At 44.7% G+C, this 19,456-nt stretch overlaps 1 protein-coding gene across 3 annotated transcripts in view; it reads left to right on the top strand.

The window, feature by feature from the left end:
- The window catches only part of IQCA1 (IQ motif containing with AAA domain 1), a 146,307-nt gene that overhangs the window by 50,639 nt on the left and 76,212 nt on the right, over nt 1-19,456 (top strand). For all 3 annotated transcript variants that reach the window (XM_049101295.1, XM_025463554.3, XM_025463556.3), the window contains one exon: nt 14,166-14,250. In XM_049101295.1, coding sequence (XP_048957252.1) covers nt 14,166-14,250 — 85 coding nt within the window. The remainder of the gene's footprint in view (nt 1-14,165; nt 14,251-19,456) is intronic.

Here is a 19,456-nt window from a genome sequence, read left to right as displayed (position 1 = left end):
TTTTTTAAAATGGCACCTAAGAAATGAGTTTAAAACATACACATCTGTTTTGGCTAACTTACACTTTTCCTCCTATGGCCTACCCTCCTAGGCTTTCCAGAACCTTGAGATAGACAAGGGAACACTTTACTCCTTTAAGTGAGGAAGGGTTGGTGGAGGAAGACGCTGGGGTTTTGAAGTATGAGTGTGTGAACAGAACCTGATGGCAGTCTGTTTGAACGGGAAATCTCCACATTCCTTCCTAGAGTGACCAGCTCTTGCCTAGGTATACATTTTTCTTCACAAATAATTATTTAAGACAGAAAGGTGAAATATATGACATATATAGGCTATATGTGTCATTTTCTCAACTGAAGAGTAAACCAGAATCAAAAGAGTAAATTGTGCAATCACTCGCATATTGCTTCTTTTAATAAAATAAGAATGGGCAGAAGGTAGGGCGGGGAGGTCCCCATAGGATTCAGGCATGAGCAAAGGTAGTGCTTTCCAATCAAGAAGGAAGCTTCCGTCTTGAGTGATAACTGCTTATAATATCCCACTAATAAGTAGAAACATCAGTGAATAAATCAGATTTTGTAATGTGCCACCATGAAACTGCCCTGCTTTTTGCACACTACTTTTTCCTCCTCTCCTTTGAGAAACGGTGAGCCCCTCCGTCTCCCAAGGAGGGCCTTGGTAATTAAGTCCATGTGCAGCCAATTGCCTTTATGGAGTGTAAGTGAATTTATAGGCAGCAAGTGACACTTTTGGGGGGCTTCTGTGCAGTGGCACAAGCTGCTTTCTTTAGAACACAGGAGAAATTTATGAGTCTGCTGACATTAATGGAGGTAGCTGGATGACTTGGTGGGGGGACCAGCCGGAAACCCCTCCACCCATATATTTTTCATACTTGATGAAACACAGATAAATCTCTGTCCTGGGAGTCTGAAATGGTGGGACCCATTGAAGCACAGTGTCAGACCTCAAGGGAAATATTTATCATTTTATAGTTCTGCTTTCTAAATCACTTCAGACTCTAGAGCTGGTCATTTTCACGTTTATGCAAGAATTTTTGACAATACGCATAAATTTTTAATAGGCCCTAACGTTACCAAACGCTCGGTACCTCACATTTGCTAACCAAACGATATAATAAGGCACGGGTGTTTTTCTCCACAAGCTTCCTCAATAAAAGCGTTATAAAGTCAGATGGCTACGTCAAATATATTTTTATAAGAAAGTAACATTAATCACTGAGTAGATTCTGTAAGAAACTAACATTGCCTTTCCCCACCAACTTCCGCCACATATAAATCTTAGAGTGTCTAGAGCTGAAAGGAACTTTGGAAATGGTCTAATAGCCACGCCATACTTATTTTTTAACAACTGAAGGAATAAACCTAGTTCGACTACACCGTTTGGCAGAAGAAAGTGAGCTAGGTCCCCACAGTGACCAAGCACTTCGCTTGCACCACACAGCTAACCAGCGGCAGAGACCTGGCTTTCTTCATTTCCAGGAAAATACGATGCTCATGATACATCTAGCCACCCAATGCTTCTCTATTGCGTCTTGAGCTTTATTTTACATTTTTATCACTGGAACCTCAACCGACAGTTGCTTCCGACAACTATCGGCTCAGTTGCACATGAGTCCCGAAGGTTCTGGAGCTGCTCCAGCCCAGGCTCTGCGTGGGCAAGTCACTGAAACTTGCCGAGCCTCAGTTTTCTCCAAAATCCACTGACAACAATACTAGTACCTACCATGTAGGACTGTTGGAAGCATTACACGGGAAGATGGTATCAAGTTCTGAGCACAAAAGTGTTAATAATGAGTATACTATTATGGAAGGTTCTTTGCAACTCATTTCAATACATGTACTAGATGAGGTTATTGAAAGATTACACTGCATTTTCAATGACCATGAGTCATCACACCGAAGATGTTCAGGATACAGGCAAGAAGCAGCAGCCGATGTAGGGAATGGACCTGTCCCTGGGACCCAAGGACATCGCCCTTTCCAGCTGGAAAGGCCATCTGACTTGTAGTAGTCTCCCCTGGTTCTGTGGAATCATCAAGTTTGTCCAACAAATGCCCTATCTTGAGGCTGACTTGGGTTACATTGTATAGAAGGCAGTGCAATCATCTGAAAAGGGGTGGGGGGGAAAATCCTGGCTGGGAAGTGCTGATAGAAGCTCCCCAAATGTGCTGTTGGTCCCTCCTATTCTATCCCACCTTCTGACAGCCAGAGGCCCAGAGCCCAGGCCTGCATTCCTGGGTCTTCTCTGTCTCATCCAGGCTTCATTGACTCCCAAATATGAGTCCCCAGCCCCGAGAGACCTGGAGATTGGCAGTCCCCTCGGTATCACTCGGATGTCCAGGGGACCTCATAGGCTCTGCACGTCCAGACCCTTGTTCCCTCAGAGCTGCCCCACACAGCTTTTCCCATCCCAGCAGATGGAGACCCCACCCTGCCCATGTCCTAGCCACAACCCTGACTCTGTCCTCTCAGCCCAACTTCTATTTCGTCAGAAAATACCATTGGCTTTACCTTCAGAATATGCCACAAACCCACCCACTGCTTAGTCCTCCGTCTTTGCTGCCACTGGGTCTGGTCTGAGCTACATCAGCCCCCACCTAGACTGCGTGGCCTCCTCACTCATTCTTGCAGTCACCCTTGCCCCCCAGACCTGTTTCAGCGTATTCACGATCTATGGCTGCTGACAGTATCACTCCAGCTTACAAACTTAGAGGCCTCAAACCACCTCCATAGAAGGTCTCACCATTGCAGTGGATCAGGAGTCTGGGCTTAGCTGTATCCTCTGTTCAGGGTCCCCCAAGGCTCGTCGGTTTTCAAGCTCTGTGGCTGCCAGCAGCACGCGGTTACTAGTGGGACCTCGGAGCTAGCCGGAGTCACCCCAGATCCTTGCCACGTGGGCCTCCCAGTCTGGCAGTGTGCCGCATCAGAGCCACCAAGGGAGAGAGTCTGAGAGCAAGGTGGGAATTACAACCACACAGAACAATCAGAGAGGTGACATCCGGCCGTCATGCTTGCTGTATTCTGTTGGTTACCAGCCAGCCACCAGTCCCACCCACACTCAAGGGGAAGGAAACACACAATGGCATGAACACAGGGACTGCGGACAATCTGTCCACCACAAGGAAGAAGAACCAGCCTTTAAAACCCTAAGGCAGGTCATGACCTTGCAGTGGCTTCCTTTTCACTCCTGGCCTCACAGTCCTGCAGCATTGATTGTGACCTGTCGCTCCCAGAGGCCCAGATCAGCCCAGGGACCCCTCCCTCCTCACAGCAGGTGCTGTAGGGACTGCAGGAGCCCCCTGCCCAGGAACTCTAGCTCCCAGACCGGTCCCAGGTGTGTGCTTACTTGCTTGCTGCTTCCCCAGGGTCTGGGAAAAGGGAAGTCAGAAGCATGTGATTATGGAGCTGGATCTTTATTCTGGACGATTTTTTTTTTTTTAATTACATATCGTGGGGCACCTGGATGGCTCAGTCAGTGAAGTGTCTGCCTTCGGCTCAGGTCATGAACTCAGGGTCCTGGGACTGTGATCAGTGGGGAGTCTGCTTCTCCCTCTCCCTCTCCCGCCTTGTGCATGCTCTTTCTGTCCCTCAAACAAATAAATAAAATCTTTAAAAATAAATAAGTGTAAATAAAATTACATGTCATGATTTTCTTCTTGTCCATCTCTAACCTGTTTGCATTTGGACTCTTGTCTCTGGCTCAGTCATTATTTCAGGGAGCATGTTTAGATTTCCAACTGGCTCGAAATCAGACCACAAATGTTTATTCCCAGAAACATAAATAGTTAAGTGGTAGGAAAATTCAATGTTATGTGTACCAATAAAAGCGATATGATCATCTCAACTCATGCAGGAAAATCATTTCATAAAATCACCCACTTCATATTTTAAAACTTAAAAACAGAAAGGCAAGGATTAATTTTTGGCATAACATAGTGCAAGCTGAATAGAAATAAAACCTTTACAGCTTCTACTTACTGCTTTTTTTCCAAGTGCCTCGAACAGTGTCTGGCACATAGTAGATACTCAATAAATAAGCTCTAAATCAGTGAATGAATGAGTAAACAAATGAGTGATAACATCCAGTATTTTTTAAAAAAACAAAAGAAAGCCCTGCACTTAATGAAGAAACACTGGGGGCCCCTGGGTGGCTCAGCAGTTAAGTGTCTGCCGTCGGCTCAGAGCGTGATCATGGGTCCTGGGATCAAGTCCTGCATCGGGCTCCCCGCAGGGAGCCTGCTTCTGCCTCTGTCATGAATAAATTTTTTAAAAAATGAAGAAACACTGAAGGTGTTCCCATGAAATGAAAGGGCGGTATGGATGGCCTTCGCCCCTAATAGTCATCTGTGCCCTAATAAAAATTGTTTTCAGTAAGATGACATGAGAAAGAAATAAGAATAAATATTTTAAAGAAAGTGGCAAGATGTAGGTTTTAAAAATCAATGTTAGACTAAAGATGGAAGAAAAATATGCAAAAATTTAAGAAGTCTATAAATGTTAACAGGATGGAATAAAAAGAGACATGAATAAATGGCCAGATATGCCACGTTCCTGGTTAAATGGAAAGAGGACACATCTGCTCTAGGTAATTTATAGAGAGAGGTTTATTCCAATTAGAATCCGAATAGGCTTATTTATTGAACTTGAAAACATAATTATTAAAGCCATTAGGATTAAAACAAGAGAAAAACGACAGAGAAGGGCAAATGGCAGTGTGTTTTCAAGTATGTTATAAAGAAAAATAGGGACGCCTGGGTGGCTCAGTGGTTGAGTGTCTGCCTTCAGCTCAGGGTGTGATCCCGGGGTCTCTGAATCGAGTCACACATTGGGCTTCCTGCGAGGACCCTGCTTCTCCCTCTGCTTGTGTCTCTGCCTCTCTTTTTCTGTGTTTCTCATGAATAAATAAATGAAATCTTAAAAAAAAAAAGAAGGCAAATATAATATACTCAAATGAAAGCATAAACATAAGATCAGTGGAGCCAAGTAGAGGGCCCAGGCCTGGACGAGCAGATGGAAATTCATAGCGTATGATAAATTAAGTAAAGAGAAGTCATGGGAATACAAACAACATAGTTACGATAACTAGATTGATTTAATCATTAAGACCAACAAGGAGTAGAAAACAGAATGGAGAATTTAATCCTCCTAGAGACAGGTCACAATGTTCTAACTTAAAGAAACAAAAATACTGTCAAAGAACATTGGACTAATTCTGTTGTAGAATTTACGAAGTCTGTATAAAAATCAAACCCTGAAATAAGACATAAAAGGAAACCAAAAGAACAAAAAAAAAAGAAAAAAGGAAATCAACCAAATATGACATTTGTTTTTATTGTAATTTATTTTACTTGATTGTTTTGTTGAACTGCCAACGTAATTCCCATATGTCATGGCAAGAAAGCTCTACTAACACGTGCAGAGAAGAGCTTCATGGCCTTCCTCCGTCCATTCCCACCGCCGTGAGCGAACCCAGCTGCACCTCGCTGGGTCTCAGCTGCCCGGTCTCCACGCACCTGCAGACAGAAACACACCCGGGAGGCTCTCCTATCCCCTCTTGTCTCCAAAATGCATGTCACTTCCCAGCCTGGTCTTTCCCCTTGATGTCCTATGAGCAGATTAGTCTCTGTGACTGCTGAATTTACTCATGCATACGCGCGTCTACGCAGTGCCCGCAGCAAAGAACAGATGGAGTCAGGTCCAGGAGCGGAGTTCCACCATGAGGCTTTACCATGATTATATAACCATTCCCCAGAGGGTGATTATTTGCAGGGTTTTATTGCAGTTTTTTTTTTATTATTATTTACAGTTTTTGCCAGTACAAACTGCACCACAGAGTACGTCTGCTTTCATTTCTGGGAGGCGTCCCAACAGTGGAACCACTGAGGCAGGCAGTGTGTGATTGTGGAAAGTGTTCAGGGCACACGTGACAGCGAAAGTGTTAGGAATCCTTTGTGTAAGGGTGGGTGCAAACGCGGTAAGCGGTTGTGGTGAACAGGGGCACCCGGGGCATCCAGGCACAAGTCCAAGTCAGGATCTGGGCTCTTCCCTTAAGGAACCATTTGTCTTGGGAATAAGTCGCTTGAACTCCCACGTTTCCAAATTCCCTTCTTTGCCAAATGGAAAGAAATGCTTATCTCGAACCATGTCTGTAAGGATGAAATGAGAAATTACTTTGTGAAAGGCATGCGTGAAGGTGCTCTGTAAGCACTCACTCAGCAGGCGTGTGAGCGATGAGAATTTCTGCGACACGAGTGGATCCAAGAAACGAGGAGACACAGATGCACGTGGCACATCGCAGAGCGTCCACCCCATTAGCAGCCCAAGAAATACAAACTCACATCTGGCTTCCATTTTTATACTCAAACGGGTCAAAACCCCAAAAGGCAATATGGTGAAAGCATCAAGGAAGGAAGAGAGCTAACGCATCGGGGCATGAGGTGAGCGGCTCGCCGGGGACGCCGGGCCCCACGGAGTCGGGCTGGGATCTCCCTTCCTGGCCCCTCGGCCAGGGCCTCCCGTCAGCAGCCCCGGGAGATCTTCCGGAGACCCGGCAGGCGTCCAGGAAGGCCGCACCACCCATGCCCTGGACTAACCTCTCTGATAAAATTTAGCATGAGGAAATACCTAAAAGAGTATTTGTGAGATCTGTCAGTGCACGTCCTGCGGCTATTCCACGTCTGGAAAAAGCACCCAAATGTCCTGCAACGGGAGCTGAGACAAGGGCTCAGTGATCATATTTTCTCAACAAACCGGGCTCCGGCCTGACAAGAGATCCTTTTTCTCTTCCTGGTGCGGAGGAAGCGGACTGCACAAGGAGATCGGAACAGCGTGGCATGTTTGAGTGTGAATTCTCTTCTTTCGGAAAGGGTCCAGGGCTGCCACCACCCCGCGTCCCCCAGAGCAGAGGCGGTGGCCCGCGGCGGGTGGTGGGTATGCCCAATTGTAATCTCTCCCACTGAAGCTAAGGCGACGTGGGCAGCCCGCGTGGGGCAGCTGACCTCCCAGAACGCGCTGCTGCAGGTAGCAGGAGACACCCGGGATGTGTGACCTGGGCTGGCTCGGGGTGCGTGGCAGCTCCAGACAGGCCAGGTGGGCTCCACAGGGTCCTGAGTGCGGAGGCAATTTCTCTCCCCCAGTTCCGGCCTCCACCTCCTGACCATGGAGCCCTGGTGGAAGCAAATCTTAGGCACAATAAAGAAATGGCCTTGTCACCCTGCCGGATACAGGGCTGGGATACTTCCCACTTGCCCCATGAAGCTGGAGAGTGGGCAGGAGTGGCCACTGGCCTCGGGGCAGAATGGGGCCTCGGGTCCCCTGTGCTTCAGACAGGAGCTCCTCTCTTAGGCTAAGAGAAGCTCAGAGCACCTGCCGTACCTGGACAGCCGGGGACAGGGATTGGAAGTGGGATCATGGACCAAGGATTTGGATGCGGGTGGGGGCCAATCAAGTGAGCATGGATTAGGACCAGTGGGATCGCTTTACTCATGTGAAGCCCATAATGGAAGCTCAATTAGAGGAGAGCAGGTGTTATGGGTGCAGACCTCGCTTAGGGGCCAAAAGGTTGTAGACTGTCACCCTAAATAACTGATGGTGCAACAGGATTGTTAGAAGAGACTGGAAGGAATGTCAGACCACCACAGCTATCCAACCCTGGCACTGCTAGAACATATCATCACCTAGAAGATTAGTTCTCTGGCAGGGATGCAGACTCAGTGGCTCCTCGGCTTCCTTCTTTGGTAATATTCCAGGAATGATCAGTCTCAGTGATACGGAAGTGTCGTTTATTTTTGAGAACTATTGAACAGCCTCTAGAGTTTGATATATATCGCACAGCGTTCCTACATCTTTCTAAATATTTTTAGAGAAAGGGTTACATGAATAACCTCAAATAAAGCCTATCTTTTGGAACTTGGACTTAAGACAAGTGAAATTTTGTTCCACAAAGCTGAATTCTTGCTTTAAAGCAAACGTGACCGCGATGGGATGTGCCCGCATTTGTTTGCGGGTGACTAAATGCTAAGACTCAGAAATATCTGACAAATCCATTCATCCCAAGCTCCTACCTGCTTCTCAAGCTTTGTGTTCTCGGACAGTTTTCCCCTTTCTTGCCTCTACTTTTCCGTTTTGTTCTGTGGACTTGGGTGAGAGGAGAGAGGCCTCGCCTGCATGGTTCAGGTGATCTTTCATGCAGCCATGTGACGAGTTCCATTATCTGCATCCTGTGCTCCGTTAGGTGCTACACTGAAACACCTGCTCTGGCCTTGCCTGTTGCAGTGATTGGAGGACAAATGGAAGTTGGGGTGGCAGCAGTTGGGGGGGGCATCCAAGAATAGGCATCGTAGCACAAGCTGTGCATTCACCTGGCCAATCAGCAAAATGATGAAAGTGCAAAGATAACCCGATGCCTCTGGACTCAAGATTCGAAGTATAATTGAGGGAAAGCTGTGACTTCAATAATTATGCACAGAGACCACATATTTAACACAACAATTTTGCAGAGATTGTTGTGTTAAAACTTAAGTAGAGAAGATCCTGGCATCTATTTAAGGGTTTTCCAAACTGCAAAGAGAAACTAAAGTAATTATCCAAAAACATCCTTGTTCTTCTCCACCCCAGATACACCTACCTCAGCTAGGCCTTTGGCTGTCAGATAGGAGGAAACAGGTTTTGTTTAGCCAAAAATTCTCTTTTATACAAGATAGTCAGGGAAGAACTCTCTGATACAATGACATTTGAGCGTGTGTGTTATCTCCTCGGATGAGCATGTCTCTGAGGAAGGACAATCCAGGCAGACCAAGGAGCAGCTGGGAGTAGGAGAGCAGAAGGAAGGTGGTGGGGCTGAGCCAGGGAGGTGCAGAGGGGCGTTTCTAAGGCCACTGCAAGTGGAAGAAGCATGTAATTTAATGTCCAAACCAGGCCTCTTAAGAATGAAAGGGGGTGCTGTTATTAATTGCCTATGAACCAAGCCTGTAAGCAGGGACATAAAGTTAACCTGTCCAGACACCATATAGACATTGATTTCACTTTGAGGGAGATGGCTGACTTTGAGTGGAGACAGGCATGTTATGGCTTCAGTTTTGAAAGGATCGCCCTGGCTGCTGTGAGGAGCGTAGTCAGAACAGGAGCAGTGGGCTGCAGGGAGACCAGTTCCTCATAGTAAGGCAAGTGGAAATGGTGGTGGCTGAGACCAGCACAGGCAATGACAGGCAGTCAGACCACAGGTGTGGTCAGAAGGTAGAGCCAGCAGGGTTGGCGGGTGGACGAGGTATGAAAGAGGAGAGTTCAAGAGCGGGATTCTAGGTTTTCACCCTTGGAACCACTAGAAGAACAGTTCGCATTTTCTGAAATGGGGAAATACAAGAACAGGAAGAGGTTTGGGGGGCAAGGTGAGAATGAGGGCTGAGTTTGGGCCCTCTGAGCATGAAGAACTCACTGCACTTTGCAGGGGGATCCTGGGCAGGCAGTTGAATGGAGGCCTGCAGTCCCAGGGGACAGATGAGCAGGAGACGAGGTGTTGGGAGAGGTGAAGCATGCGGTGAGGTTTGAAATCATGAAACTGGATGAGACCCTGATGGCCGTGCACAGAAAAGAGCCTAAGAATGGAGGCCTGGGTCCCCCGGCACCTTCAGGTAGGGGAGACGAGGAGGACCTGGCCCAGAAGGCTAAGCAGGTGGTCAGCAGGGACAGGAGAGCACAGAGGGAATCCAATTAGCCCTTCATTTCAGAAGGAAGGGACAGTGGAGAGCTCAAATACCGATTACAGACCATGCAGTCTGAGCTCCTTCTGTGTGAGGCAGAGGAAGGGGCCCTAAAAAATGGAAGGTCAGTGAGAGAGGCAAGAGGAAAGGAAGCCAAGGAAGAGAACCTTCCAGAAAAGAGGACTCGGCCATCTGAAAGATCCACGGAGAGCAGAATGGAGTGGTAGAGCATCAGGGGAAGTTAGCAGCAGCGAATTCATCGCCAAACTCCTGGATTAGCTTCCTAGGGCAACTGTAACAAGTACCATGACCGGGGCAGCGGAAACAGCGAGAATTCACTCCCTCACAGTCTGGGGCTCCAAGTTCAAGACCACTGCTGTGATGTTGATCCAGTTGCTTCCATGAGCCGACTGTGAGGTAGGCTGTTCCAGGCCTCTCTCCTTGGGTGTGGTTGACCGTCTTCTCCCTGTGTCTTCACACAGTCCTCCTTCTCTCCTCACATGGTCCTCCCTCTGTCCTCACACAGTCCTCTCTCTGTGCATGTCTACCCTGGGGTCCTAATTACCCCCTTTTATAAGGACACCAGTCATATTGGATTCACGCCAACTCTCTCCATCCAGTATGACCTCTTCTCAACTAATGCTATCTGCAATGGCCCTGTTTCCAAGTAAGGCCACATTCTAAGGTCCAGGGAGTTAGGACCAAGCTAGCCCATCATGGAGAGCAGGGAGTCCCTTCCACCAGTGACAGAGGAGACCAGCCATCTCTACCTGATGGCAGTGCCCCACTCCCCTCCCCTAGGACACATTCAGACAACCGGTTGCAGATCCTGGAGAGAGGTGGGTAGGAGAACTTTCCAGGCCAAGAGCCCATCATTTTGCAATTCCAGTTGTTTGAATAATGTCAATGTTCACACCATGAGTCAGCCCTAAGCACAGCAGTGGGTTTTCTCTATGGGCCCCACTGGTGTTCAGATACCGTGGGTGGTGAACATACACGTCTGCCCAGGTGAAAGGACAGCCTCCGCCCCTGGTGATCCGGGGACTGCGGAGAAGGCAAAGATAGGAATGAAGTGCCCATGCGGGGAGCAGCATCCAACAGAAACCAGATACGTTGTTTCCACTTGTAATCTTTCCTGACACCATGTCATTGGAGGTCCTCAGTCACTCCCTCGGAAGTCCCCAGATGGACTGTCACCTGCAGCCGATGCTGTCAGCGCCCAGCTATTTCTGCCAGGAACACGATGGGGGCCAAAAAACATCCTCTCCCCTCTCCCCAAGTCTGAGGTTTTACAGCTCACAGGGTGCTGAGCTCAGAGCGCCAAAGCCCTCATCACCTCACAGCTTCCTTATGATGCGCAGCAGGAGAGATCAGCTGTGTCCCGGCTCTGGCACCCTGACTTGGGAGAAGGAGGCCCTGGCCCCATCTGTGCCATAGCACACAACTGAAAATGTGAGGCTGAAACCCAGCAGCCACGGAAACATAACATAAAATTCAAAACGTGTTTTGTCTCAGTGTGCGCTAGGTGACTAAGTCACGGACAGGAATAAGAGGAGAACCCCAATCAGTGCGAACCCAGGGCGCATCCGGAATATCCCAAAGCAGGGAACCCACCGCTATGGGGACAGAGGACTCCTTGCCAAGGGAGGGAGAACATGTGGTGGTGTGAGCACAAGGAAGTGTGTGTGTGTGTGTGTGTGCGCGCGCGTGCATGGTGCATGTGTGTGCATATATGTGTGTGTACTTGCATGTGTGTGCAAGTATATTGCGTGTGTGCATGTATGTGCATTATGTGGTTATGTGTGTACATGCAATGCACACACGCAATGCGCATGCACACACATGCACACACACAATGCACAGACGTGCAAACACACACATGCACACACATATACAATGTGCACATGAAGGTGAGACAAGCCTATCAGGCTACACTATCATTTCTAGATGTAAATTTTAAAGTTAATCTTTTACATGCAACAGTTGTTGCATTCTTCAGGGTCAAGACATCCAATTTCAGATTATCATGAATTACTTAACCTAATGTGACCAAAAAAACTAAACATGTTCTTTTATCTGTTAAAAATAAATATAGTTAATGCTATTCTCGCAAAAAAAAGTACTACGAATCATGTAATATTAAATCTTACTATAACGATTGATGTGTAATATAATTAAGAATTCTACTGTAGAAATGGCACAGGGAAATCCTCTCAGTTTTTAGTTTATGTAAGTTTCTAGGTTTGTTCTGCATCCTCAAAAACACTCAAGCTTCAAAGCGTGGAAATAAAATTAGACAGTGGAGCTGCCTGTAAAGGGGGCCGTCAGGGGAATGGGTGGGTGCACAGAAGAGAGAATGCTCGCGCTTTTAGTCCCAATGTGTTCATAGTTTTTATCCAAGACCTGTCAAGGCCAAGTGAGGCACAAAACCAGACTGACTATGGTCAGGCAATTTAATAAGAGTTGAGATTTGAGTCTTGTGGACAAGCAGTGTCTGAGGTGAGCTATATGTACCAGCCGTGTGACTGTGGAAGGTGAGGCATCGGGCCAAGGGCTGACGTTTTAGTCTTCAGATCACTCTCTCACATCACTGCATCCAGACTCTAGTTGGTACTAATCAGGTGTTTGTTGATTGGATGGATGGATGGATAGATGGACGGACAGATGGACGGATGGATGGATGGATGGATGGACAGACGGACAGGTAAATGAGTGCATGTGGCCACCAAAGTAGCTACAATGATGGTCGCTTCATCGACAGAAGGGCACACTTAGTGTGAGGTCGCCTCCAGCGTCCTTGTCCCTGCATTTGTCCACACATGCCCCATTGTGTTCAGTTCCCTTCAAGACAAAACTGGGGACCTATGTCATGTTCCTACCGAACGAGCCACAGGAAACCCCACAGACGGGGCCTGCTGGCTCCTCGGCACGAAGCAGTGGCCCCAATTCAGAATCCTTGTGGTCTTCACCATCATCTGCCTTTAGCAAAAAGTTTAATTTAACAATATCCTTGAGGACACTGTGAAATATAATTGTATTAACTCTTGACCCTTGACCACACAGCTTTGTAGTATTCTATGTGACATAACTGGAAGTGCACCTGAAAGCCTCGGGCTGCACCCCGAAGTCCGATGGCCGTGAGGAAGCGCTCCTGTGAGGTCATCTGCTTTAGGCTGACTTAGCCACTTTCCGTGGGGAAAATAACTGACAAAAAAAATAATGTTTTTGAGAAATGTTTTTGCAAGAATGAACCAAATGAGCTTGAAAGAAAAGCTCCGACATAGCAAAAATTAAAATTTTAGAAATCTTGTAATCACCTCTGTGAGCCTGAGAGCTTCTCATCACTTAGACTTTCGGTTTTGAGAGCAGGGGAGTTATTAATGAATGTGATTTTGATATGATGAAATGTGCCAAATGTGAGGACAGATTTTCTTCCCAAACTTCAACCAAAACAGCATATTGCAGCAGAATGAATACAGAAGCACATATGAGCGTGCAGCTAACTTCCATCAAGCCAGACGTTAAAAAGACTTCAAAGATGCAGAACAGGAACGCTCTTTCACTACTCTTTTTTTTTTTTTTTGGTTTTGGAAAATATGCTAAAAATGCTATTTATGTGAACATATAATGAGCTTATTATTGTTATCTTTAAGCGAAGTTAAAATGTGTACGTTAGAAATTTCTTGGTTTTAATATCTGTTACAGTAAACATCAATAGCTATAAATCACATAAACAAAAGCTCTTTGAGATATTTGGAAATTTTCAAGAGCATAAAGGGCTCCAAAGGCTGAAAGTTTGAGAACCACTACTGTGGTCTCATCTTAATCCTTAGATTCTCTGCTTCGGTGGATTCGTGGAATTTAGAAATCATTAACTACCCATCCCTCCTGAAATTCCTCAATATTAAATTGCAAAGTCTGCTTTTTAAAATGTAGAAATTAGACGGTGGCACACATGCACAAATTACTACCTGGACCCCACAGGCGATGGAGCCTCAGCCCTATGGAAACCTCAAGCGGGCCCGTGCGTCTCACGCACTGTTACTAAATTTGTCTTCACCAACAACTCCATCCTTCTGTTTAGTTTCAAAACCCTGTGTTTATCTTAAGTTTTAAACAGGAAGAAATGATTTGTGCTTCTGTCTTCATTCCTAACTCAGGCACAGAGTACCTCAATAATTTAAAAAGAAAAGGGGGTGGGAGGAAAGGGAACAATCTGTTCTAGAGAGAGGGGTGTCTGTCTCCGAGTCACAATGACCTGGAGGAAGCAAACCTCTAGGAACGTGACCGGGTCCTGCTGCTCCTTCGAGGCAGGGTGTCCGGCCCCATGGGGCAGGGAGCCTCCCCCGTCACCGCCCTCGCCCATCTCAGTGACCATGCGCAGAGCCAGCCAGTGGGACTCTGAGGACAGAGTCCATTCCTACTTAATTTCCCTCTTTTTCTTCCTCAGGAACTTAACTGGCATGTTTCCTGAGTACCCTAACGTGGAAGAAGGAGGGTCAGCAATTATCTTTTCCAACAAGACTCCGCAACAGGTACGGAGATGCTGGAGACATAAAACACGAATATACTATAATCCCGTTTCTGTAACTGTACACCTGATGGGCTCCTAGTGTTGGTAGGTTTGGGTGATTCTCCTGCAAATATTTGCATGGAGATATTTTGATGTCTCATCAATTATGTATTTTTAAATTTACTTCAAAATGAATTCATGCTTTCTCCTGTCTTACCTTTGAGAGAGATGTGATAACAGAGTATTTATCACAGAAACCAAGAGAAAACTTGCATCGTGCTCAACAGCAGAGCACTAGAAGCATTGCTATTAAAATTATCATGAAATTCATGCTAATATACTCCAGCTGATATACTGGACTACACAAAACTCAAAAAACAAAAAATATCATAATTGGAATTAAAATCATGTGAGAACTGGAGAAAATATTTGCAACATATGGGATGATAGCTATCTTTCATATATAAAGGGTTCTTAGGAAATATTTTTTATTTTTTATTTTTTATTTTTTATTTATTTATTTATTTTTTATTTATAATAGTCACACAGAGAGAGAGAGAGGCAGAGACACAGGCGGAGGGAGAAGCAGGCTCCATGCACCGGGAGCCCGACGTGGGATTCGATCCCAGGTCTCCAGGATCGCGCCCTGGGCCAAAGGCAGGCGCCAAACCACTGCGCCACCCAGATATCCCCGGTTCTTAGGAAATATTAAGAAAAATCTGAACACCTCAGTAGAAAAGGAGGCAAAAAAAAATGTTACCTTGATTTTTAAAACCTTTAAACTCACTAGCAAAAAACTTAAATCTCTCTCTCTCTCAATAAATAAATAAATAAATAAATAAATAAATAAATAAATAAATCTTAAAAAAAAAAAAAAGGGCAGCCCTGGTGTGCAGCGGTTTAGTGCCTCCTGCAGCCCAGGGTATGATCCTGGAGTCCTGGGATTGAGTCCCACACTGGGCTTCCTGCATGGAGCCTGCTTCTCCCTCTGCCTGTCTCTCTCTCTCTCTCTCTCTCTGAATAAATAAATAAATAAATCTTTTTAAAAAATTTAAATATAAAATAATGTTCCTATAGCTCTTTTCATCTATAGGATTGGTAAAAATTTTAAATCCTGGTAATCACTAGAGTTGCTGAGCATGGGGAGAGAAGTCATTCTCCTACATTGTGGCTGGATACATAAATATATAAATTAGTGTGACCTTTTTGAGGGACATAAACCAAGTAAATATCAAATGTGTATATTACTTTATCCATAAATGCTATTTAAGGAATTTATACTAAGAAAATAAGACATGTGGCCATAGACTAGAGACAACAAACTTTTTCCATGAAGGGCCAAATAGTAAATTTGTGAGGCTGTGAAACATACGTTCTCTGCCATAACTATCAGCTCTGCATGAACTACTCATTCTAGCATGAGTGTAGACACAGACAGTAGGTAATGAATGAGCATGGCTGTGTTCCAATAAAACTTTATGTACAAACTAGGCAGCAGGCCAGATTCGGCCCATGCAATATGACTTGCTCACCGACCCCCTGCCGTAGATGATTGAAACAGCTGTTGGTGGCTGCCCCGTTCATCGCATTGACAAAGAAAGCAGGCTACTGTTCACGAGGAGGGAACTAGTTTAGGAGCATGAAGCACTACACAGCAGTAAAAGCTCTGCTGCAAGTCAGGGTCTCTCCATCTCAGCACTGCTGACCCCACGGTCAGCCTCCTGACCCCCCACAACCCCATGCACCCCTGAGTGAGCTGTCACGATTAGAGAGACGTGCTCTTTCCCCAGCCCCCTGTCAGAAGCTGATGTCAGCTCCTCAGCCCCCACTCCACCCTCTGGCAGACTGCTGTCCTCCTCAGAACTCAGTGACCATGTACTGTCCACCCTACCATTTGGTAGTTCATCAAGCCCTCTCCTGAGTGACTGTCATTTCAACTCGATGTTATTTCTCTTTTTTACATGGTTAGGTCTTGTCCCTGCAGCTAAATTGTCAGACACAAGTTGTGTCTTGAAAGCCCAGGACCAGAAACCGAATGCATTCCGTGTTAGTTTAGAAAAGGTAATGATTACAGAATTGAGAGTGTTGGTGCAATTTCTGAATTGTGCACAAGAAACATTCAAAAGTAAGGTTAGTCTACTAAAAACAAAAGAAGATGAAGATGTCTGGCTAATACTTAAAATAAAACAAAGAAGGCCACAAAGCAGCATGACTTGTAAAGACAGGTGATTGAAGAGTACGAACAGCATAGCAGGATGAACCAGTCCCCCCACACGCTGGGTCTGTGATTTAGATGAGCTGACTCGTGTACTGTACCTGCAGCAATAGGCATGGAAATCCCAAAGGAAGTCATGATAATTGTTACTAGTGGGAGCAGGAGGATGAAGAGACAGACCAAGCATGACCATTATGGCATGTACATAAATACTCAACTTTATGTTTGTAAAAAGCAAGCAATACAAACACCTTTTACAAAGTGAGCATAATCACGTCGATATCAATGCTCCAAAAGAAGACCAAATACAAATAAAATCACAGATTAGTCTTCCTTACAAGTATTAATGCAAAAATCAAACTGAAATATTAGCAGACCAAAACCAGCAGCACACTAAATAAGCAAAACACTGCAGTCACATGGCATTTATTCCAGAATGCAAGAATGTCTAGGGTTGAGGATGTCTGTGAATACACTGCTTCCTGTAAAATGATCCAAAAAAAGAAAAACATAAGTTCATCCCTGTGGATGCTGGTGGGGCATTTCACGAATTCAGCATCCATTCTTGATTTTAAAAACTAAAACGAAAAAATTAGAAGATAGGGATAGTTGTTTAACATGACAAAGTATTTCTTAGTTCAAGGTCCAATATTATGCTTAATGAAATTTGCTAGAAACCATTCCACCAAGGTCATGAAAGATACAAAGATGGCCATTGTTACTGCTCTCCCCTAGGATCCACTGAACACTATTGGACACGAGCAAGAACATAGAGATACAGAAATTGGAACAGAGGAAGCAAAATGATCACTCTTTATAGGTACGCTCTACACCTAGAAAAGCAAAGAGAATAAACTGAAAACTAAAGAGTGTGAGAAGGAAGATGGGGAGTAAGTTACAGAGAGCAAAAGCTTTTATGTGTGCAAACAACAGCTAGATAGAAAATACAACAAAATGGTCCATTTACAAACAGCAACAACAATACAAAGATAAAGCATCTAGGAACAAACATAATAATAAATGTGTCTTCTCTGTGAGGAAAAGCTTTAAAAAATGTGAGGGATGCAAATGGAAAGAAGGAAAAGCATACTGTATTCTTGGGTAGGAATACTCCACACACATCTCATAAATACATCACATCTCCCAAACATCAAATGCACGTGTGATATGATCCAAACAAAAATACCAAAGGCATTATGTTGGGGGTGGAGGCAGGCCACATGGAAGGTGACCAACCTGATTCTAAACTTCAGGTGAAAGCAAATACACAAGAACAACCAGTAAAATTCTGAAAACACATGTAATGAAGAAGAACTAGCCCTGCCAAGTATTGAACCATGCTATTAAGAACCCATTGGCACAGACAAATCACTATAAAGACAGATCAGTGGAAAAGAAAAGAAAATCAAGAAATGTACCCAAATACAGTATGTCAATTTAGTACATAGTAAAGATGGCATCTTACCTTTCTTGGTAAGGGGAATGTGTAGAATAACCACATTGTCATCTGAAAAAAAAAGAAGAAAAGTAAATCTCTATTTCTTTATACCTCACCCCAGGATGATTCTGGATAGATCAAAGATTTAAATGCCAAACAAAACAAAACAAACAAACAAACAAACAAAAAAAAAACCTAGAAGAAGCCAAGGAAGAAATGCTATACCCTTAGAGTGGGAAGACATTTCTATGTCTGTTGCACAACCCAGGGCTCATAAGAGGCACAAAATGAAATTTTAAATGGCACACACAAAAATTTTCTAACCTGCATGGCAAACCGACCCCAAGTGAAGTCAAATGACAGATGACACAGTAGGATAATTACTTGTAATAAGCACCACAGACATGAGATCATTTTTCTCATATATAAAGAGCTCCTACAGCTCTATTAAAAAAAAGATCAATAACCCAATATTTTTAAAAAGCCAAAGGATATGAACAGACATCTCTCAAAAAAGAAAATGTAAATGGGTTTGAAACATAATAAAAGATGTTCGACATATAAAAAGATGATCAACCCCACACATAGAAATGCAAATTAAAACTATACTGACAGACAAAATTGATAAATTGAACCTCATCAAAATTCAAAACTTGCACTTCAAAAGATACCATCCAGAAAATGCAAAGACAAAAACAGACTGGGGTAATACCTGATAAGAGATTTGTATCCAGGATAAACAAAGATCTCTTGCATCTGAATAAGAAGTACAATTCAATCAAAAAATGGGCAAAAGACTTAAATAGACAATTCACAAAGGAGAGCTAATTAGCACATGAAAAGATGCTTGGCATCATTAGTCTTTCGGGAGATAAAACTACTGTGAGACCATTTCATTCCCACTAGGATGGCCATAATCAAGAAGATAGGCAGTAAAAAATATTGTGGGTGTAGAGGAAGGGGAACTCTCCTGTGGTGCTGGTAGGAATGCAAAATGGCGCAGCCACTTTGGGAAAGGCTTGTCCATTTCTTTAAAGTTAAATATAAACATACCAAATGAGGCAGCAGCCTGCTGTCAGTACTCTATCCAAGAGAAGTGAGAACATGTCCACCCAAAGGAGTTTGTACACGAATATAGGAGCATTACTCGTAATAGCCAAAAAATTGGAACAGAATAAATATCCATCTATCAACCAGTCACTGGATAGGCAGATATGGTGCATCTAGACAATGGAATATTATTTGGCAATAAAAAAGGAAACACCAATTGAGATACGCTACAACGTGGGTAGACTCAAAACCATGATGCAAAGGGAAAGGAATCAAACATGAGAGACCACACATTATATGATTCCATTTACAGGAAACATCCAGACAAAGCAAATAGAGGCAGGGAGGAGATTAGCCATGGCCTGGCCAGGCGTGAAGGACGAGGAAAGGGACTGATAGTGGACACGAGGGATCACACTGGGGTGATGGGAATGTTCTAAAACTGATATATGGTGATGGCTGCGCAACGCAGAAAATGTACTAAAAATGATTGAATCGTACTCTTGGAATGGGTGAATGTATAAA

The sequence above is a fragment of the Canis lupus genome, chromosome 25 (genome assembly GCF_003254725.2).
Source record: "Canis lupus dingo isolate Sandy chromosome 25, ASM325472v2, whole genome shotgun sequence".
Lineage (NCBI taxonomy): Eukaryota > Metazoa > Chordata > Mammalia > Carnivora > Canidae > Canis > Canis lupus.
This window is presented reverse-complemented; position numbering and strand designations above follow the sequence as displayed.